Source organism: Eulemur rufifrons, chromosome 18 (genome assembly GCF_041146395.1).
Source record: "Eulemur rufifrons isolate Redbay chromosome 18, OSU_ERuf_1, whole genome shotgun sequence".
In the NCBI taxonomy this organism is placed as follows: Eukaryota; Metazoa; Chordata; class Mammalia; order Primates; family Lemuridae; genus Eulemur; species Eulemur rufifrons.
In genome coordinates, this window is record NC_091000.1 from 44099864 (window position 1) to 44123944 (window position 24081).

The following is a 24081-nucleotide window of genomic DNA, read 5'->3' on the forward strand; positions in this document are numbered from 1 at the left end:
AATAGAAAGACATTATATGGACACCTAAAAATCTATATAGAAAAAATTAGCCGGGCATAGTGGCGCATGCCTGTAGTCCCAGCTACTCGGGAGGCTGAGGCAGTAGGATCGCTTGAGCCCAGGAGTTTGAGGTTGCTGTGAGCTAAGCTGACGCCACGGCACTCACTCTAGCCTGGGCAACAAAGTGAGACTCTGTCTCAACAAAAAAAAAAAAAAAAAAAAAAAAAAAAAAAAAAAAAAAAAAAAAAAAAAACAGTCTATCTATCTTCCAAATAAACAAAATCTACATATTTTAATTATTTCCAAACTGAGAAATGCCATTAACTTTTAATTTTTTGGTCAACATTGTAGGCAAAACATAATTTTCTTCTGAGTCTCAATTTTACTTAAGCAATTAAAACAGAAACAGTATATTAAAAAAAGTTCTTGTGTTGAGCAGAAACCATTAACCTGTCAATAATACTAACATTACATCATGTTAGGGTGCTGGCTTTTGGAGGCCTAGAAAGCCCTTGTAATACATATGATTTGGCTTAATAATTGTGAAATAACACCTCATCATATATTTAGTAATAATTTTTCTCAATGACGAAATAAGAAAGGTCAAGAATGATTTTGCGGAGAGCCCACTCATTCACTCTTCCAAGTATAACACACAAAAAAAGCAATGAAAAAAACACATCATATGAATAAGAAAAAAAGTCAGAAAAGCTGACATTGAAAATGATCCAGAAACAAGGATAATTAATATAATAAATTGTGAGCTAAGTGTAGCTTAAATCATGCCAAAGCTTATCAAAACGAATAGAGATATAATGGGGACGCCTACCTGAAAGGTAAACAAACTAATTAGTGCTGATCAAACTCAAATAATAATTCTTTAGTTGGAAAATTGCATGCTAAATAAAAACTGTTTGGCTTAACAAAATATTAAACTACAAAGTAAACCTTTGATTATTTGCATACTGTTTGATAATACTTAAAACATTTCAATTGTTTTTTCTATTTTCATTAATTTACATATTTTGATTAAATCACTTACACAATTCCTTACTGATAGAAACTGCAATCAAGTTCCTTTGTAATGTCCTATTATTTCTAAAATTTACAGAGGAAAAACTTTCTTAACCAAATTTAACAAAAGTCAGTATTTGTAAAGGGAAATTCCAATAATCATGTTTCATCTTATGTATATATTCATAATCTTTATGATTCAGTAATTAAAAATGTATTTTATGAGACTACTTGTGGTATGGGTTTAACTATATATTTTGCCAAAAATTCATATGTTGAAATTATAACCACCAGTACTCCAAAAGGTTTACTGATTTGGAATAGTGTTTTTGCAGATGTAATTAGTTATCATGAGGTCACTAGGATAGGCCTTAATCAGTTATGATTGATATTCCTATAAAGAGAGGAAATTGGTCAGCAAACAGGAATAGTTTGATTTCTTCTTTCTCGATTTGGATGCCCTTTATTTCTTTCTCTAGCCTGACTGCTGTGACTAGGATTTCCAACACTATATCGAATAGAAATGGTGACAATGGGCACCCTTGTTTTTTTCCAGTTCTTATGGGGAGTGCTTTCCACTTGTCCCTATTCAATATGACGTTGGCTGTGGGTTTGTCATATAATCTTTTATAATTCTCTTTTTTTGAGACAGATTCTCACTCTGTCACCCTGGGTAGAGTACAGTGACATCATCATAGCTCACTGCAACCTCAAAATCCTGGGCTGAAGCAATTCTCCTGTCTCAGCCTCCTCAGTAGCTGAGACTCTAGGTACATGCCACAGTACCTACCTAGTTTTTCTATTTTCAGTAGAGATGGGGTCTCACTCTTGCTCAGGCTGGTCTCAAACTGCTGATCTCAAGCAATCCTCCCACCTCGGCCTCCCAGAGTGCTAGGATTACAGGTATGAGGCACCACGCCTGACCTGTTCTCTATAATTTTGAGGTATGTTCCTTCTAGGCCTAGCTTGTGGAGGGTTTCTATCATGAAGGGTGCTGGGTTTTATTGAATGCTTTTTCTGCATCTATTGAGATGATAATGCTGTCTTTGTTTTTGCTTTTGTTTATGTGGTTTATAGCATTTCTTGATTTGTGTATGTTGAACCTCCTTGCATCCCCAGAATGAAATCTATTTGATCATGGTGAATTATCTTTTTGATGTGTTGTTGAATTTTATTTGCTAGTATTTTGTTGAGGATTTTTGCATCTATATTCGTAAGAGATAATGGTTTGTGGTTTTCTTTTTATTTGATATTTCCTTTTCTGGCTTTGGTATCAAGGTGATACTGGCTTCATAAAATGAGTTAGGGAGGATTCCCTCCTTTTCAATGTTATGGAACAATTTCCTTATCTAGTAAACCCTAAAGACTCCACCAAAAGATTTCTAAAATTGATAAATAAATACAGCAAAGTCTCAGGTTATAAAATCAATGTACACAAATTAGTAGCATTTCTACATACTAATAACAGTCAAGATGAGAGTCAAATCAAAAACTCAGTATCATTCACAATAGCTACAAAGAAAATAAAATACCTAGTAATATATTTAACCAAGGAGGTGAACGATTTCTACATGAAGAACTATAAAACATTGATGAAAGAAATCACAGATGACATAAACAAATGGAAAAACATCCCTTGCTCATGGATTAGAAGAATCAACATTGTTAAAATGTCCACACTGCCCAAAGTGATTTAAAGATTCAATGTATTCCCCATCAAAATATCAATATCTTATTTCATAGACCTAGAAAAATAATCCTTAGCTTCATTTGGAACCAAAAAGAAGAAATGGATCCCTGGGACTGACACTTTGATTTTTGCCCAGGAAAACTCGTATTACATGTCTGAACTACAGTACTCTAAGATAATAGCTTTATGTTGTTGTAAGCCGTTAAACCAGGTAACTTTAAAACAACAGAAATTTATTTCCCAAAGCTCTAAAGGTTGGGTAGTCCAAGATCAAGGTGTAGGCAGATTCAGTGTATGGTGAGGGCCCACTTCCTGGTTCATAGATGGCTCCTTCTCACTGTGTTCTCACACAGTGGAAGGGGTAAGGCAGCTCTCTGGGACTTGTGTTATAAGGGCACTAATCACATTCATGAGGGTTCGGCCCTCATGATCTAATAATCTTCTAAAGATCCTACCTCCTAATGTCATCACATTGATGATTAGGTTTCAACATATGAATTTTGGAGGGACAAAAACATTTAGACCATAGCAGTGCGATAGGAAGAATATTGTCCCCCTCCAAAAGATGTCCACATACTAATTCTCAGAAAATGTGAATAAATTAGGTTACATGGCAAAGAGGAATTAGGATTGCAGATGGAATTAAGATTGTTAATGAACTGACCTTGAGATGAGAAGATTATTCTTGATTATTGAGGTGAGCCTAATCACAAGGGTCCTTATAAGTGCAAGAGGGAGGCAGAATAAAGAGACCCAGGAAGATATAAGCTTAAGAAAGACTTGGCCCTATGTTGCTGGCTTTGAAGATAGAGGACTGAAGCCATGAGCCAAGTACTTCTGGGGTGGCCTCTTGAAGCTGAAAAACCAAGGAATCAAATCCTTCTCTAGGACTTGCAGAAGGAATACAGCCCAGGGACTGACACCTTGATTTTTGCCCAGGAAGACCTGTGTTAGATGTCTGACCTACAGTACTCTAAGATAAAATCTTCATGTTGTTTTAAGCCACTAAATGTGGTAATTTGTTATGGCAGCAGCAGAAGGTGAATATAGATAATATCCTAGACCTAAGTAATTCTCTAATCTAATGGAAGATGCAGAAAAATATACAAGAAATTACGTGAGACAATGGTAGGAGGTATGGTGGGGAAGTATGAACTCGTATAGGAATACGTAGGCAAGTCCAGTAAACACAGGCAGGGGCTGGGAAGGAAGCAGGAATGGAAGAAAGAATGAATATTAAGGAAAGTGTAAGTTAGTGTCATGACTTAAGGTGAGTGAGTAACAGTTACCAAGTCCAAAAAGCAAGAAGGAATGTGGTGTTTTCAGCTAAGAGTTGGTATGGCAGATTTGTAGTTTATGAGTAAAAACAAAACAAAACAAAAAAATAAATAAGTAAATCAATACTGTTAGACTGAAGTAGTAGCTATTTGAGAGAGAAACATGTTAAGAGAGGTATTCGTTATCTTGAGGAGACTTTGGGGCCATTGAAATGATTTCAGGATGAGCTCTGCATTTTAGGAAGAATATTCTTGCTGCCCAGTACAGGGACTGGATTAAGAGAGGACAGCAATAAGTGCATGGTGCGGGGGTCACATAGAAAGCTGTTGTGTTATCTAGAAATGATGGTGGCCTGCTCTAGAAGACTCACAGTGAGGATAAAAAAAAGGGGGACCCAATTTTAATTTTTAGGAGAAGAATTCAAGATATATATTTGATTCCTCCTGGAACAAAAGCAAGAGGGAGAATTTTCTTTTTCATTTTAATATTGCTGTAGCAATCGGGCACATTGTAATTTTATGCTCTGAGTTAGAAACACAGAAATAGGAGTAGTCTTTAACACATGAAAAACAGTGAATTTAGGTTTGAACAAATGGTATTGAAGTGCCAGAAGAGAATCCAAGCAAGAGTGTCCAGCTGGCCAAGGATAGGGTGCAGTTGGATTGAGAGGTCTAGTCTGGAGGTATCAATCAGATTTTTGTACTGTATAGACTGCAACTGCCAAAGCAAGGTGGATAGGATGAGAAGATAAAAGTCATAGGTCAGAACTCTGAGGAACATCAACCTTAATGTGATGATTGAAGGAACTCAATAAAGGAAATTGAGGAGTCACCAGATAAACAGATTTCCAGGAAATATGCTGACTAGAAAACCAAGGAACACCAGCATTTAAGTTGGAGGGAGTAGTGAGAAACTTTACATAGTGAGGAGACATTAATTAAAACAAGGACTAAAAGCACTTTACTGAGTTTAGTAACATGCAGGCTAATATTGACACTAAGCAGCTTCTCTGAGTGGAGGGTTGGGAATCAGGTTGTGAGGTAAGTAGTAGACTAGTGAATATAAACCACAAATGTTTGGATGAGAAGAGAGTACAAACAGGATGGCAGTTGGAGGAATGCATGCTGTTTAAGGGGGTGGGGAGCCTTGAAGTCCTTAAAATTATTAATGCAAGGTAGTCATGATAATATGTGAGATCAAAAGTAGGCTACAGCAAAGGAATAATTTTTATACTCAGGTCTTAGAAGATTCAGGGAAAGAAAGGGATGTAGGGAACAGATGTAAGAAATATCATTACAAGGAATAAAGATAAGAGTTTTCTCTTGTAACTAGAGATAATGAATAAATGATGAGGGTGGATACAGACAACTGGATAGATTTATCTGGAATGTATGACTAATCTCTATCCATTCAGCAGGGAGTTCTCACAGTGCACTAATTGATTTTAATCAACTAAAAAGAACAAAATTGACTCATAATAACTAATTGCTTCCTGGGCATCTAGAACAATGGGTAAAGCTCTCCATTCTACTCAGTAAATAAAATTATTGGCATTATAAATAAGTGAATCCTTTCATTACATGTATTTTGCAAAATATTTGCACATACATTTTTATCATTTAAAATTGTGATTAAATATACATAAAGTAAAATTTACAATTTCAATATTTTTTTTTTTGGAAACAGAGTCTCACTCTGTTTTGCCCAGGCTCGAGTGCAGTGGTGTCATCATAGCTCACTGCAACCTCCAACTCCTGGGTTCAAGTGATCCTCCCACCTCAGCCTCCCAAAGTGCTGGGATTAGAGATATGAGCCACCACACCCGGTCCCAATTTCAATAATTTTTAAGTGTACACTTCAGTGGCATTAAGGACACTAATATTGTCGTGCAACCATCACCACCACCCCCTTCTCCAGAACTTTTTCATCTTCCCCAACTGAAACTCTGTACACATTACATGCAAACTCCCTAGTTTCCCCTTTCCCTAGCCCTTGACAACCACCATTTTTCTTTCTGTGTCTATAAATTTGACTACCCCAGATGCTTCATGTAAGTGAATCATACAATATTGGCCCTGCTGTGACTCGCTTTTATGGTTTGGCATAAGGTCTTTTAGGTTCACCTATACTGTAGCAGGAGTCAGAGTTTTCTTTCTTTTTAAGACTGCCCCATTGTATGTATCTCTGCTGTAAATATACACATTGTACACACATAACACATTTTCTTGCTCCATTCATCTACGGACTGACACTTGGATTGCTTCCATCTTTTGGCTATTGTGAATAATGCCTCTATGAACATGAGTATACAGTATCTTTTCTAGCCCTTCCTTTTATTCTTTTGGGTATATGCCTACAAATAGACTTTCAGGATCATAGGTTAATTCTATGAATAAGTTTTTGAGCAAACATTATATCATTTTCCATAGTAGCTATACTGTTTTACATTGCACAGTGCATCAGGGTTCAGATTTCTCCACAGTCACCAACATTTACTATTTTCTGAGGTTTTTTTATTTAAGTTTTATAGCCATTCTAATGAGTGTGAAGTGGTATTTCATTGTGGTTTCGATTTGCATTTCCCTCATGATTCATGATGTTGAGATTCTTTTTGTGTATTTATTGGCCATTTCTATATCCTCTTTGCCGAAACATCTATTCAAGCTCTTTGTCCACTTTTTAGTTGAGTTGTTTTGGTTTTGTTGTTGAGTTGTGGAAGTTCTTTATATATTCTGAATATTAATGTTATCATATAGATGATTTGAAATTATTTCCTACCACTCCCTGGGTTGTCTCTTCACTCTGTTGATAGTGTTCTTTGATGCATAAATGTCTTTAATTTTGATGAAGTCCAATTTACCTATTTTTCTTTTGTTGCCTGTGCTTTTGTTGTCATATCCAAAAAATCATTGCCAAATCCAATATCATAAAGATTTCCTCCTATGTTTTCTTCTGGGTTTTATAGTTTCAGCTGTTTCTTTTAGGTCCTTGATACATTTTTGTGTATGGTGTAAGGTAAGGGTCCATTTCCTTTTTTTTTTTTTTTTTTGGTGGATATCCAGTTTTCCCAACATGAATTGTTGAAAACACTGTTCTTTCTCCATTGAATGGCTTTGGCATCATTTTTAAAATTATTAGACCATGTATGTGAACATTTATTTCTGGTATTTCCATTCTATTTTATTTTATTCTGTTCTATTCTATTCTATTTCATTGCTCTATATGCATGTTTTTATGCCAGTATCATACTATACTGATTACTGTGACTTTGTAGTAAGATTTGAAATAATGAAAATTAAAGCATCTATCTTTGTTCTTTTTTCAAGATTGTTTTTGGCTATTTAGGATTCCTTGAGATTCCATAAAAATTTTCAAATGGATTTTTTTCTATTGCTACAAAAAGTACCATTCAAATATTGATAGGGATTGCTTTTAGTTTGTAGATCACTTTGAATTGTATTGCATCTTGACAATATTAAGTCTTACAGATACATATTAAATCCACCAAATTTGCAACTTCTTTCTTCATGACCTCAGAAATGCTTACAGATAAAAAATACAAATATACTTTGCTTATAAAATTGTATATTGACAGATCATGTTTAAGCTGATAGATGGGTACAATGAGGCTCAAAGCAGTTGCATTTGAGATGATGTTTTAGCTGGAATCTGTTTTAAACATACAGTAGCAGAACTTTTAGAATCAAACATGTTTCCACTCTTTCTTCTAATATAATTCAATATGTGAGTTTATTTGCTAGATTGCTGACAGGTTCAGAACCATTTAATATGTTATGCTCAGCCAGTTGCAAATTCTACCACTATTACAAGAACATGACAAATACAAGATTTTGGTGGTTTTTTAAATATAAATCATCCTGTTTTTTTCCACTGATAGCTGCTTTGTGCACATTACAAAGTATTAAAATTATATGTTCAGGGATGCATAAAGAATGAGTACATCACAGTGAGGATATTTTTTGGACAGTAACACTCTCTGAGACTCCTGCCCAATTAACTTAAAAATATATTTGCATCACAAATCTCTGAATATGCTTTAATTACGCATTCAACTCCTAGAGATAGATTTCAGGGTTCAACGAACTGGTAAGGTCAAAGCTGAGATGATCTGTACCTTCCTCCAGGCATTATAATGTTGGGTTGTATTTTCTATACCTTATTATAGAATGCCTTAGAACAATAGTGGCAAAATCATGCTCTGTTCCTAATTTTATGTCTGTACATTTATGAGCACATGATAAATGATAAAAGCAAGTCTTACACCAAATTCCACTGTACATACCAATATTCATATAATACCACCTGGCAGCAAATGCAGTTTCTGTTGGGGTGCAATATAAGGAATTCACACACCTCTAACTATCTGGGGTCTCTGATTGCTACTGAAAGGAACCTAATGGCTCTTAATGATCAAATTGCCATAGATCAGTTCTCAACACCCTGCAGTCATGTCTCAGTTAAAATAAAATTTTTAAAAACTGATAAAATTGTTCGTAAACACCTTTGGGTTCAAATCCACTTTATAACTATATTGTCTTCAAAATGTGAAGATTATTTTGTTTCTCTGGTGACAGATACAGAGTATAGAATCAAATTTTAATGCTTTCAGCTAGTAGTATTTTTTGAGTAGTTGTCCATGCATTAAAAAATGGTAAAAGGCCATGTAATACAAATTATGAAATAAGTTTAGGAATAGAAAATCTCAGATTCAATTTATTCTGATTTATTGGACCTAGAAGCAAGAGTGAAGAGTTTCTGGAGGAAAAAAAATGAAATATTTTGCTAAAAAAGGCAAAAAAGGTGACCATGTAGTGTGGTTTTTGAGAAATGATCTTGATTGAAATTGATAAATTCCACTAACTTCATAAATTATCAAAGTGTCTCAAAATATCTCAGTAGGTAATAACTTCATGAGTTGAGTTTGAAGTCAAAATAAAAACAAATTCATATATCCCAAAAATTATACTAAAGAGGCAGTATAATTTCATATGAAAATCTTTCACTGGCACTATTTATTTTGCACATATGTGGTTATATATGAAATTGTGCTGCATTTTAAATTATAAACACCAGGAACACAGACAGTGTTCCTAACATAATATGTTAGGAACATAATAGGTTAGACAGTTTCCTAACATAATATGAAGATAAAGCTGTTTAATTTACAACATACGGTGTTAGCAACAGTGAATATGTATAGGCAGTGGTGTATATAGCACTTTCGCCTGTTCAAATGTAGTGAAAAGATGTTCAAAATATTTAATTATACATTTTTAGTTGAGTGTCAAAATGTCTACAAAGGTTGGGAAAAGAATCTGTACTTTTAATGAGACTTCACAAAATAATACCTTTTGTATTTGAAATGTGTCAAACCCCTAAGTAAAAAATCTCACTCATTATAGTGATAAGATAAACTCTTGATCTCAGAAGAAAATGTTACCACTTCATATATTCCAGAAAAGGTGTTATCATTAAAGAGAAAAATGTTGAGTGGTCACCTATGTAGTACTTAGTTTTTGCAATGTTAACATAGACACTTATAAAAGGTGATTCCGATAAAATGAATTGTGTCAATGGAAATGTGAATTGTACATATACTATTAAATACAATCACTTGTTCAGATCTTTAGTTGTCTCAGGTAACTTAGTTTGATATTATTTCAGTCTACATTTTTCATCAGTAATAAAAAAATTAAAATTTAACTTAAAAACCTTTAAACAGTTAAATTTTTCTTACTTGATAGCTCAAAATTTTTGCAAAGAATTTGTCAGGAATTCTTTTCATTGCCAAGCATCTATTGTATCACATATATAAATTATTTCTACTGTAATAAAATGTTACATAAAATTTCTGGAGACAAAAGAGTTTTTTTTTTTTTAATTTGAAGTCTGACAAAGTAAAAATTGTCACCAATTACTTTATTTAGATGTTGCCTTCATAAGTCACAGACTTGTTGATAAGATTATTGCTAACACTAATTTTGGATTTGTTTTGGATTGAACGATGAATATTTTATAAGAATATTTTCTAGAAATTGTAAGCCTTATCCTTCCAAAAGTGTGTTGAGTCTTTCTTCTAAATCTTCTTTAAATCGATACCTTCTTATTTACCCAATTGCCCTTGTTCAGTCCCTCAAAAATTCATCACCTAGAGGACTGCAGCCTGTAGTGTTCTAGCGAATGTTTAAAAAGCAGCTGTCTGAGCTGTGGTGATGGTGTGTTTTGTATGTGGGTTTGTGTCTGTGTGTGGCGTGTGTGTATTTGTGGGGGGTAGTGGGTAATTTGTAGCATTTGACAATATCTGTAGTGCAGAGATTTATACTATGATCCAATTTCAAGTTACCAATGTGACATCAACTTGACAACTAAATTCTTAAAAATTTAATCACTGACTCTAAAATACCACTGATTTCACTGATCTGTGGTTCTTTCTGCTTTATATCTTACTTCTTACTTATCTTGCACTCAGCTTCATAAACAATCGTTCCAGTTTAAATCTGACAATCCCGTTATCACCGCCAGTGTCTTGTTATCACCACATAGATCACTTCAGTTTCTCAATATTGTGTTTATAAACTGTCAAGACCTAGCCTCTACATCCCTCTTTTCACTAATTTCCATTTTGCATTTCCATCTCCCTCAGTCCCCCAAATGCTTTCAATTTCCCACATTACAGTCTTTGCTGATGTATGCTCTCCTTCTCAGAAAATGGCCTGGCCTCCTGTGTTCTGTCCTTAAGAACTCCTATACAAGGGGAGTAATTCAAGTTTTTTCTGCTCAGAATCAGTCCCTGAGGGTGACCCATTTTCATTGCCCCATGCCATATTTTTTGTAATTGCCTTTTAGTGTTTAATTTCATAGAGTTGAGAAAACAAACTGTTTCTTATCCATGTTTATATTTGTAGTAACTACCCTTGAAAATGTCATATAATAAAAGCATATACTAACAGGAAATTAATAATTGTGACTTCAATATTACTTTAAATGTGTAAAATTATGTAATTGTATCATTGCACAGCTAATACATTTTAAACTATAAAACACTTACGTAAGATATACCTCATTTATTTTTCTTCAGTTTTTCCCTCTTCTCTCTTCAATCTATTTTCACCTCCCTTCTCCCTTCTCTCTCTCTCTCTCCCTCTCTCTCTTTATCTCTGTCTGTCTCTCCCTTTCCCTTCCATTTTACATAAAAATTTTTATTTTCATTTGAAAATGTTCTTCTTTTGGAATACAGAAGTACAATATATCATATACTAAAATGTTTAACTTACTTGTTTATTCAATAAAGTATTATTATCATAAAAGTCAATTAAGCAACACTCAGAAGAAAGAAGTTAATCTTGTGATGTCCTCTAGATAGTCCCTATGAATGGGCATAGTCTCTCAATGTGATTTGTAATCTGTAACTTCTATAATGCTTTAAACATCATAGATACTTTTCTTTAGTCCCATATGGTCAGCAACAACCATGGTCTGTTTACAATACTTGAATGATCACTAACAAGTTTATTGCAGTTTCTATTTTTTTATAAGAACAATTTCCATCAGGATGAACACATTTTGCCATGAGTGCATTGCAGATTATATAGAGTACTCAGTGCCTAACAAAATCCCCAGTCAGCCAGCTAAACAGCACTTGGTATAGATGGCTTGTTTCCATTTTTAAGATTTTTATTTAACTTCAATCTATTTTTTCTCACCTAAGGATGTAACAAATGTTCATTAGAAGTGTAACATAAATATACTTTTTAATCATACATTATAGGAAATTATTTCAAAATTTACTAAGGGTGATCGCAATGGTAGATTATGCTAAAAATTTACTCACCCAATAACACTACATTGATAGCAGTAGATTATAAATTAACGGATAGACTGTATAATAAAATTTTGTTAAGAAATTCCACTTTGATATCAAATAAAATAGAGTAAAATATTCAAGAAATTAAGTATTGCTAAAAAAGATGTAGACATATATAAAATAGTAACCATCAAATTAATTACTTGTATAAAAGTATAAGGGTGGATGTGTGTTAATTTATTACACTTCTTCTTAAAATGTGAAAAACAAATTTATTAATGATTTTGAAATATCTATAAAAAGAATTTCCACAATTCCTTTTGTGCACTGTAATCCAGTATCATGCACTGAATTACAATGCAGCATGTTAAAGTATTTTGCACATATCTTGTTAAACATAAATGCATACATATGTACATATGTTAATATTTCTGTTCATTGTGATGAGTCTGAGGCACTACAAAATATTTCAATATTTTTAAGGATTAAATAATTATTAGGTTATGTTCCATGTAGTATATTAATTTCCCTAGGATTCTCAGAGGTAACAATATTCTGGAGCTATCTGTAATACTTAAAAAAATTGAACATAAAACATTAAGCCATGTGCTATATAAGGTTGTACAAAATCCCTACAAGTTGTTTCACTGTTAATTGTTGGACTGAAATAACTCAGTGTGGTAGCACTAATCTCAGACTGAACGGCAACTCACATGAGAAGACTTACACGATTGGGCATTTTCTTCTTCTTCTTCTTTTTTTTTGGAAGGGAAACAAATTAGTCATTAGTTACTAAAATGAGATTATTTACAAATCAGAGAAACTATTTTTACATGTGCTAACTGTGAGCAGGATATATATAATTTAAATAAGGACTGATAAAACAGCATTTGGGGGATATATGGTGGCATTAAATACATTTTATTGAATTCTTTAAAATAAATACCCTAATTAAGTTAAAGATATATATATAAATATTATATGTCTATATATATTCCCTTCAAGGAAAGTACATTCATCCTTACTGTATAGTTTCCTAAATTGCTGAAAAGTAAATATCAGTATGAAGTTCATACCATGTTATTTAGGTACAACTGGAATTTGTACTTAGTCTCATATTTAAAATAATTGGAACAAAATTTTAAATAGATTGTTGTTATTGTTGTTTCACACTCTAACACTACATTGTCCGAGATGGTAGCCGGTAATTAACTAAATGTGGCTATTGAACATTTGGAATATCCAAATATGCTGGGCTGTAACAATGTAAAATATATACCAGATTTCAAAGGCTTTGTAAGGAAAAAAGAATAGAAAATGTTTACTTAATTTTATATTGACATTGTGATAATATTTTGGACATATTTGGATAAGTAAAGTATTATTAAAATCAACTTTGTGTTTTTTTAAATGTGACTGCTATAAAATGAAAAATTATTATGATAGCTAGCATTTTCTGCTTGCAGTATGTTTCAAATGGATAGTGTTTCTCTAAGGAGAAAAATCATTGCTTGAGAATGATAGTAGAACACAATCATTATAATTTTTTAAATTATGGTACTTTCAAACAATGGCAGCCATTAAAAGATGATGTTAATTTGCATTTGAGACAAACACTCTATAATCTCACTTACATGTGGAATCTGAAAAAGTAGATCTCATAGAAATGGAGAGTAGAAAGGTAGTTACCAGAAGCTGGGGCAGGGAAAGGGATAGGAAAGGGAAGACAGTGATCAAAAAGTACAAAGTTTCAGTTAGACTGAAGAAATAAGTTTTAGTGATCTATTGTACTGCATGGTGACCACAGTTAATAACACTGTGCTGTATATTTCAAAACTACTAAAATAGATTTTTAACGTACAACAAAAAAATATTAATTTGGTGAGGCTTTGGTGCCAAGCTGCAGCAACTCTGTCCTGCCCAAAGGGATCAGGTCTAGGCATCAGTGTAGCTGGCAACCTGGACAGTAAAACTAAGGAACAGAAGCTGCTGGGGAAGTCTGGACACAATCACAGGGCAACTGGCTTAAGTGGCTCATAAATTCTGGCCATTATGAAGAAAACACCATCCAGATAGGGTTTCAAAACCACACACGGGCATAATGCAGGCTGAATTCAAGGAGTTCCTGAGAAATTGGTATAAAGAGCACAGAGTTAAAGCCAGAGTAACAATGATTTACAGAAATGATTGGAAAGTCTGAAAACATAAGCCTCAGGCAAACCTTACCCCAGAATATTATCCTGTAATCAGTGGAAAGTAATTTTAGGTTAGATACACTAAGTTATGACTGGCAAAATATATAGTACACTGTGGAAAATACGAGTGATTGGTCAATTACTATTTTATTGGATTTTAAATTTCAATTTCACTTTCAGTAAGGAAAGGCCTTACTTTATCAATACTGGTATGAAAAAGCCAATACTTTAAGAAATAAATACTATAAATGTTTCACCTGAAATAAAAGAGATACTGAAATGTCTAATTATGTTTAGAAGTACAAATCATTAGGTTGGCCAGCAAAATTTGCCAGTGAGACATCAGAATGTGAAGAATGCCTGAGGCTACCGGTAAAAAAAGAAACTTAAAGGCACAACAGCTATAATAGATTAAGGAATCTTAACAGTGGGGAATTAGAGGACAAAATGGAGGACCGAGTCATTTTAAAATAGGAAAAAATCTAAGACTTTTTTTTTTTAAATTACTGTTTAATTTGATATTGCTTCTCTTGTTCTCCTTCTATTAGTGGTTGGTATATATAAGTAATTTATTTTGTGTAGGAGCATAAAACTGTCCTTTTGGAATACATGTCTGTAGTCTGGGTCTCAGTAATCATTTTGGACAATCCTATTCTTAGGAATTCTAGAGAACTGAGATAGAGACAGCAACACAAAGTGGAAACTACCTGCAAGCAAATGGTGCTGAGCAGTATTTACCAAAAAAGAGGATACCTGTAAACTCTAACACAAAATGTTATAATCATACAAACAAAAATGTGCATCATAAATTTTATAATCCACGTTTGTATTAGAATTATTCCCAAATGTGTCAGCCGGTTGACTTGCTGCAAGGTTTCATATTATAATGATCTGTCTGTATGGTTATTTTATATTAGCTATATCAATATCGAACACAATGTTTCCCAAATCAGGGTGAGCTTAGAATCATCAATGGCATTGCATTTGTTTGTATGTTTTGATCTTTCAGAGATAACTCATGAACTCTATCAGAGATTAATTCAGTTGCCCCGGTAAACATTTTTTTCATAGAGATACAAAAAAGTGACAAATCATGATATATAAATCAGTAAATTAACAAAAAGTTATAAATCAGTCAAATTGACATCCGTGAAATCCCCATGTAGGTCAAAAAAATATAGACCATTACCAGCACCACAGACGACCCCCCTTCCTGCCTTTCCCCTTCCTCTCTCTCAACATCTTAACTTCTAAAACCATAGATGAGCTTTAGCTGTTTTAGATTTTATCTAAATATATTCATACTTGATGGATGCTTAAATGTTCTGCTTCTTTGCTCAACATCATCATTTTTTCAATTTTGTTATATCAAACTTCCCAATCTCCAGCATTTTTGCTTCCACCCCTACATCTGTACTGAAAATGTCATGACCAAAGTTAACCAGGAACTTCCTTAGTGACAAATCTAGTGGTTGAGAAAAGTTTATTTTCTTGTCTTGGTCAGTCTTGGAAAATGTTGGTCAACTCTTCCTTATTAAAATGCCATGATTGTGCCTTGCTTTGGTTTTCCCCCTACCTGTCTGGTGCTTTTCAGTTTTAATTTCTGCTGTGGACTGAATTATGTCCACCCCTAAACTTCATGCGTTGAAGTTATATCCCTTGATGTGAGTGAATTCGGAGATAGGGCCTATAAGAAGGTAAAGTTAAATTAGGTCATAAGTGTAGGTCCTAATCCAATAGTACTGGTGTCCTTAAAAATAGATACCAGGGATTGTCTCTCCCTCTCTCTCTCTCTCTCTCTCTCTCTCTCTCGCACTCTCTCTCTCCTACTTTCCCCACCTCCAGCGTATGACAATGCAATGGGAAGTCGGTGGTTTGTTTAAACTCAGGAAGCCAGCCCTCACCAGACCTTGAATTGATTGGCACCTTGATCTTGGACTTCTCAGGCTCAAGAACTGTGTGAAATAAATTTCTGTGGTTTAAGCCACCCAGCCTGTGATATTTTGTTATAGCAGCCCACTAGGATGGTTCCCAACTACTACTCTTTTGCTTACCTCTATGTACTCACTTTGGGTAACCTCACCTCCTGCTACAGAGCTTCAATTTCTAGCTGTCTACTCCATATCTTTATTTCTGGCCCAAGTCTCCTGCTTGAACTCTGGGCCACAATATTCTCCAATTAGATGTTTCTTTTTGAATATGCCAATATGTTCGATATTAATTCAATGCCTTTACCCAAAGTTGTTTCCTGTGTTTCCCACTTTAATGGACAGTATCACCGTTCATGTTAGTAGGCAAGCTAGACATTCAGGCACTGTCTTTGACTCAAGCCTCTCACTCCCATGTAAATCTAATCACCCACCAATTCAAGATGTTTCTGCTTATAAGTTATTTTGCAAATACAGCTACCTCTCTGCATTTTTACTACTGCTTCTCCAGTTCTGGCCCTATCACCTTTAACTTATATTACTGCAATATTCTCAATTTTATTCACTAACCTCTGCTATTTTTCTCAAACATTTTCATATACTATTGATCTAACATCTATGAATGTTAATGCAATATTCATTTTTTATAGCTGTAATTATTAGAAAGTTCCAATAAGCAATATTTTAGTGTAGCAATTGTGATTTCCTAGAAAAATGAATTTTCTTTTCCTTGTAATGTAAGTATCAAATCTATATTCCATTAAGAACAGTTTTACATAGAGAGATGGCATTTTGAATATAATCATGAATAGTTAGGTGATTTTAAATAACTGTTCCTTTTTTAATATTTTAGAATTTTAGAATCCTTGTTACCTTCTCTTTTAGAGAAAGAACAATAGAGCTATTACACAATTAGTGCCGATATAATCTTCACAACTGGTGCATTATGCTTACAAAAAGCTAATTATTTTTATGCCTACTGGAAAAATAATCTTCTTTTGGATCTTTCCACATATAAAGATCATTTTAAGTTAATAGGGATTTATTTAAGCGTGGCATTAGAATTTGAACACACTAAAATATATACACATATTAAAGTATATGTATATGGTTTGAGGAACTGCAACTTATAACAGTTTAATAGGACTTTAAGAATCTATCAGAATTACCCAAGCTTCTCATTTTGTGTAATTTTAAGGCTTAGTACTATAGTCAAAGCAATACATGATTTAACTCAGGAAATAAAGTATGTAGAAAGTATTTTCATAACAAATATCCTTTTTCTGGGCTGTCAATTATACCATTCTTCATTATCTAGGAAATCCAAATGAAGCAATTTATTCCTAAAATCAATAAGCATATAACATCACTCCATCATCTCAATTGAGTTTAATTGCAACAATAAGTAAACACATACATTTATTTGATATCACTTCTAAATTTAAAGGCCTCAATTCAGTGTGTGGTCATGTTGTCTGACAGCAAAATCACTTACATTCCTCTACAGATTTAAATCAGAAGTATAGTGTTTCATACAAATCACATGTAATTTTATATTTTGATTTAACTTGAGGTAGGAGAAAATAAAACATTATTACTTTGCATAAAATAATGACACTATTAACTCATCTTAATTCTATAAGAAACCTTTGCACTGAAAGATGAAAACAATTTACTAAAACTAATCGCAACAAAATGCCAGGGTGCAGGGTGTACATCACTTTACTGGAGGATTTAGTATTTCCTCTAAATGTTCAAAGGTATGTCACTGACTTTACTATTTATTGGATCCCATTAATAGGTTTCCAAGTTTGTTATTCAAATAAGGCATGTTATGGAATACTTGATGCTCACATTGAGGATTTATTTTAAATATCTTAGCAAAAATCAGAGGATTTTTTAATAATGCCAAGAATTCTTTAGAAAAATTAAGAATAATTGACCATTCAATGCCTATGAGAAAATATTAATTTCCCTTATTTACAAAGGAAAAAATAGCTATTTTATAAAAAAAACTTATAACTACTGTAATAACATTGTAATAGTGTAATAATATTTGATGATCTATTGCTTTTTACCATTAACTTTTTCCTCCTTGCAAACTACTCTTTATTCTCTTCTATTTTGTGTCATAGCAGAAAGAATAATAAATTGGAACTCAAGAAATCTGTCTACATTTGGAACTACCAGAATACAATTAATGGATTGATCATGATAGGTCTCTTAACTTCTCTGGCTTTAGTTTGTTTTTCTGGATATTTGCTTAGGGCTTTCCTAGTTTTCTGAGCTTCTTTTAATAAATTATGTAGGGGAATGCATCCTGGATCTAGAAAAAAAAATGCTTGCTTTTTCATCTTATTATATCTGTCATTTTTATCACTGTCTGAGATTATATATTCCTATGGGAAAGGAAACCTATCTTCTTAAGTTGCTTTAACTATCACAACACTCTATACACAAAGGTACTTAATACAGGATTTTTTAATAGATTGCTTTTCCCATTATAGTTACATATTTTTTATTCATGATATCTCAGTATTTTATAACTTTATAAAATCATGTCATTTATACAAAGCCTGTCACTAAACTTCACAAAACCCAAGTGGGTTTAGTTATAAGGTATTAATACAGATGAAGAGAAAGAAATAAATATGTGTTTATAATTCACATTAAAGTATAAATATCTTCTCACTAATGCAGATACTATACATATAAGTCGGTTTTGTTATCCCTGAGGGGTCATTATACAGTTTGATGGCTGGTTTACTGAAAAGTGTCATACTTTGCAGAACACTGCTTGGTTAGATCACAAAGAATACTAAAATATCCCCTATAATTGCAGCAATACTTAGAAAAACATTATCTCTCTAAAGCATGATGTGAACATCATCTTACCATTATTACGGGATAGTTCGTGATTACCCAAAAAGAAAAAAAAAAAAAAAAAACCTCATGATTGCTGATTGCCAAATGATTTCATTACCTAACATCTCTTTATGACTAAATATGAAAAATATAGACCTTTTGTGTTATACATAACTTTGATATAATGGTAGAATCATTACCAAATTCATTAAATTCATTACATTTACTACAAATAATTTCCATGAAATTGTTACATGTTACTTTCTGATAGTTAATGAAATCACATATATTTTCTACTATACATAGTCAATAGTTTCGAGTGCAATCTAGTTCCTCTATAGATAACATGTTTTGCTATTTCTTTACTGAACCCTTTCACTGACGATTTAGATATCTGACTTGCAAAGTGTTATTTAACAGGACTGATCTACCTTGCCTTCTTTAGCAACATTAAGTTATATCCTAAACACAGAATTATTTTTGTTTATGACACGTGCAAGCAGCAGTACTCTAGGAAAAATTCTTATTTATTAATAGGGTCAGAGATCATTATTCAGTCTTTTCTGACTGTCATAAAAATTACATATTACTCATTCACATATATTTTTATTATTTTTCTTCCCCCATTGCACCACCACCAATAGTGATATTTTGAATGAAAGTTCTGTGCAAACGTACCCATTTAATACTCTTGTTGATGCTTGATAAGCTGTGTACCATTGAAGTTATTTCCAGCTATTGCTTCAGATTTCAACTACTTTTATTTAGTCAAATACATATATTCTCCTGGTGTCAGATGAGGATAGGAATTAGGAAATTAGACTGTTTACTTAATAAAATAAGTATAGTAAAATAAAAATAATTAATATATTTTCACAGAATTTCACACATGGAACAGATAATGTAGTTGGCCTAGTTTTTTCTAAATGCCCTGATTATGTCAGGCACCTGACTTTTCATTTACGTTATTCTTTTTGTCTACTACCATTTGTTTATCTCCCAAAGTTCAAATCCACTCATCCTGAAGACTAATTCAATTTCTAACACCTTTATAAGGTCTCAATTTTCAAAACTAGAGATCATATTCTCAACTTACTTAGTATTTTACATAGGCCTTTCCATAACATGTATCTTGCATGATACTATTATACAATATATATGATATATACACATATAATATATATATTACTATGTGTACATAAATTTTCCCTGATAAACCGTAACCTCTTCTCTGTCCCTCACCTGAAGCACATAAAAGAATGCCTACGTCAGAGTAAAACTTAGTAGAAAACACATAGACTTCATAATTATCTTGATATACATTTGATTATAAACACAGCCACTTATTTCTTAACTTCTCTGTGATTCAGTGGCTTCATGTAAAAATAGAGTAATAATGCTCCTTCATTTTGATTATTTCCAAAAAGTATTCTAGTTTTACGACACCCTTTTAAAGGGTTAACAGTTCACTGATCATCCTGTCTTATGTTCTGCCTTGTAATTTAAAGTGAAAATGCAATTTAATTAAATCCAAAGAACATATTAATATATCGCTTTAAAAATGCATAATCTGCAGCTTTTTCTCATATATTATTTTGTTTATATAAAATATTGCATAAAATATAACTCAATGTTTTAATAAAAATTATCATGTGGTAAGAAAATTATTTACATGGATTTTTAAGAATAATAATATATTTAAGTAAAGTCTACAATATCAGTTGATAAATGACAAAATGACCAAGGCATAATTCAAAAAGAAAATCTTCTTTTGCTCTTTTGGGTAGATGCCTAATAGTGCTATTGCTGGATCAAATGGTATTTCTATGTTTAACTCTTTGAGGTATCTCCAAATTCTTTTCCACAGAGGTGTGCATTGTAGAGGGGAAGGGCAAGCCTCTAAACCTCACTTGGGTGAAGCAAAGATATAAAATGTAACCAAAACGTTCGTACCCTCATAATATCCTGATATAAATAGAAAAAAAGAATAGAAAATCTTCTTACACCAAGTACATAGCCTATTTCCTGTCTTTTCTGAAAAAAAATAAGTAAATAAATTATATTTTTGTTTCAGATGCTTAATTGAATTAAGTCCTGTTTACTTTGACTTGTTTGATTATTTTCAAATATCAGCTAGTTAATTTATTATGTTTTCCTCCTCCTTCTGCATACAGCCTCTAAATCTTTGCTTTCTGTTTTTTGTATCTTATTTATTTCTCTTTTAATTATTTTTAAAGAATAACCTGACAGGTAATTTTGGTTAGCTAAGTCATCTTTATACCTACATTCTATAAAACACATTTAGTAAATTTAAGACACATTTAGCAAATTGAACATATATGAATTAGTCCGAAGTACCTTAATATAAACATAACTTTCATTCTAAAGCTAATTATTGCTCCTCAAATATATGGATACTCCATCTGTTAATCCACTTTGGTTTCCCAACGAAGTTTAAAAATGTGACTGTGTAAATTGCTTTTAATAGATATTTGGTGACAACTGGTGACAAGTGTTGTTCCTACTCTGAAATAACCTTGGAAGCAGCATCTGAAATAAATGTCTTAAACTAGAATCAATAAGAACTGATGATATCAAATATTTAATATTTGATATTATATAAAAGGTTATCAAATATTTCCAAGTGTTCACTTTAGAGCTACTAAATCTCTTAGCTTTTACATATGTTTCAATACCGCTGAAAATTTAAATTCTCTCAATTATATCACTTCTCTTGCAAACAACTTATTCTCTGAGATCATGTAAACATACCATATTGTGTAAAGCAACAGGAAAAAGAACAAAGAGAAACTCGAGAATGAATTGTGTACTCACGGAATGCTCTATAAAATTCTTCCAGAGCCAGGTGCTTGTCAGCATTAAAATCATCATATTTCAGTAGATCATACAAAGTACAATCAGAAAGATCCTTGTCAAGTTCTTCCTGTTTTATCACCTGACAAGAAAATTATAGCCATACTTTTATATCTGTCTTAAAATTTCTATAGTATAATTTATTATATGAAATAATCACATAATAAATCATTTCAAATCTGCAGCAGAGCAAAGAATGCAATTTGTGAAAAATCCAGGTTTTCAGTTACCGAACAATTATTGTTAAACATTTCAAAGATAGAAAGTTAAGATAGGTCCTTAGAATTTAGTCTGGGCATTCTAATACAAAAGTCCCACAGTAGGACCCGACAAATCACATCAAAAGCACATTTTATATTCACTCATTTACTTTGCTTCATTTATACTGACTTAAGGAAATGCCTCCACTGAAAATTGCCTCCTGTGTCTCAGTGACCTATGTCAAAATAAAACAGTGCTATTTCCCAATAAAAAATGGTGAGGCAGTTTGTTCCAAGTTTCTTCCTCATATTATTTATATAAAATGAAGTGAGAATTTATTTTTCCCTCTGCCTAAACTCCTCCCCAGCTGGAAGTTAAGTCATTTGGGATTGTGCAGGAACTCTCTTGGTCACAAAAGAGCTATTAAGCAAACGACTGTTTCCAGGAGCCAAATAGAATTAATGCACCGATTGATGATGAAAATCTATCCAAGCGTGGGTGCAGATAACATCAAACTGCTTTTCTACTCTGTACTCAGTCCTACGGACCGAGGGTACAGCTTTTTTATACTCTACTGATTTTGACTATTGCCTGTCATGTAACAGAGCTCTCCAAGATTTCTCAGATATTTGTATTCATTGTGGGTAGCTGCATGTCTGTGTCTGTGGTCTTTCCTACTCTCCCACATACAAAGACGGTAATTCATATTGCTTGGGGCTGTGCATCACAGTATTTTGTTTGTTTGTTTGTTTTAAAGGCAGTCCAATATAATAAAAACAAAAACACACACACACAGGCTATGAAGTCAGTCAGCTCTGGGTTCGGCTCTTGTCAATGCCACATCATAGCTCTATAATTTCAGGCACATCATTTATCTTTTTCTCAGTTAGAAAATGAATGTGAAGATTTACACACACACACACACTCACATACACAGAGTCAGGTGTGTTACTTAACATATGATATTAACATATACTTAAAAGTAATCACTTAACATTAAAAATAGTAATTTTTACATAATGCATTTATTCTTCAAATAATTCCCTGCAGACTTCCAGACATCAGCTTGTGCATGTTATTGTTACCTCCAGAGCCCAGAGGGAGACACGCCAAGACTCATGTGTAGCAAAATGCTGTTTATTTTGAGTATCTGGGTGTAGATGGGTGGAGGCCAAAAGAGAGCGTCCACGAGAGAAAAGGGGAGAGCAGTGGGCTTTACAGGAGGTTTGGAGGGAAATGTTTTTTGTTTTTTGTTTTTTTTTATCTGAACATGAACCAGTTCCGCAACTGCCTGTGGTCAGAGTTAGATTTACAACCTCCAGACTCCTGTTTCACAGGCTTTATGATCACTATCTAAGTTTTCCATTAACCACATTCTGTCCTATACATAGTTTTCGGGTTCCCACCAGGAACAAACCTAACAGTTATGATTGCACATTCACAATGGATTTTCATTACTTTTGGTAGAGCAGAATGTTTCAGACTTTACTACATCAATGGCAAACTGGTGATGCTAGTTTCTAAAGACCCTCAGATGCTTTTGAACTATTTTTTAACCCTTTTTGGAACACTGCTATGTTGACAGTTGGATTATGTCTGAGTGTGGCTGGGCTGTGGACATAGCTCTAAGACGGGGTTAAGCATGAGGGTCACTGGAGCCTCCAGTGCCCTCTCCAGCCACCTGAGCAGCGAGATGCAATGTGAGCGTGTGCATTGCTAAATAGAACTTCTGCAAGTGGGTGGTCTATCCTTATGTATGTATATGTATTAAAATTTTATTGGTTAAGCTGCCATTTGTCACCTTAGAGGAGAAAAAAAGGCAAAAAGCTTATCTGGTTTAACTGATCCACACAAATAGATATCATAAATGGCAAATATTAAGCCCTACAGTTTTACAAAATCCAGCTGGAGGGATTAACCAAACTACCTAATGCTGAAGCCATCTCTCCTATGAGCCTGATGGGAAAACAAAATACTATTGCTTTTCTATTTAGAGAGCAACAAAGCTCTCAGGGATTTTCCATCTGTTATTGGTTAGATCACAGAAAATGACTTTTGACTTTTTCTCGGGGCTGGGAGTGGGGACAGAGTATTTGATCTTGCCTCACTATATGATATGATTCCTAAACATGTGCAATGTTAGTGTTGTGGTAATATTTAGGATGCAGTGACACAAGAGTTTGGTCAGGCATTTTAATAATATTTTAGTGA

At 33.2% G+C, this 24081-nt stretch overlaps 1 protein-coding gene across 3 annotated transcripts in view; it reads right to left on the reverse strand.

Annotated features, from left to right (window-relative positions):
- FSTL5 (follistatin like 5) overlaps positions 1–24081 on the reverse strand; it is a 642677-nt gene that overhangs the window by 282792 nt on the left and 335804 nt on the right. For all 3 annotated transcript variants that reach the window (XM_069493244.1, XM_069493243.1, XM_069493242.1), the window contains exon 6: positions 21631–21751. In XM_069493244.1, the coding sequence (XP_069349345.1) occupies positions 21631–21751 (121 nt within the window). The remainder of the gene's footprint in view (positions 1–21630; positions 21752–24081) is intronic.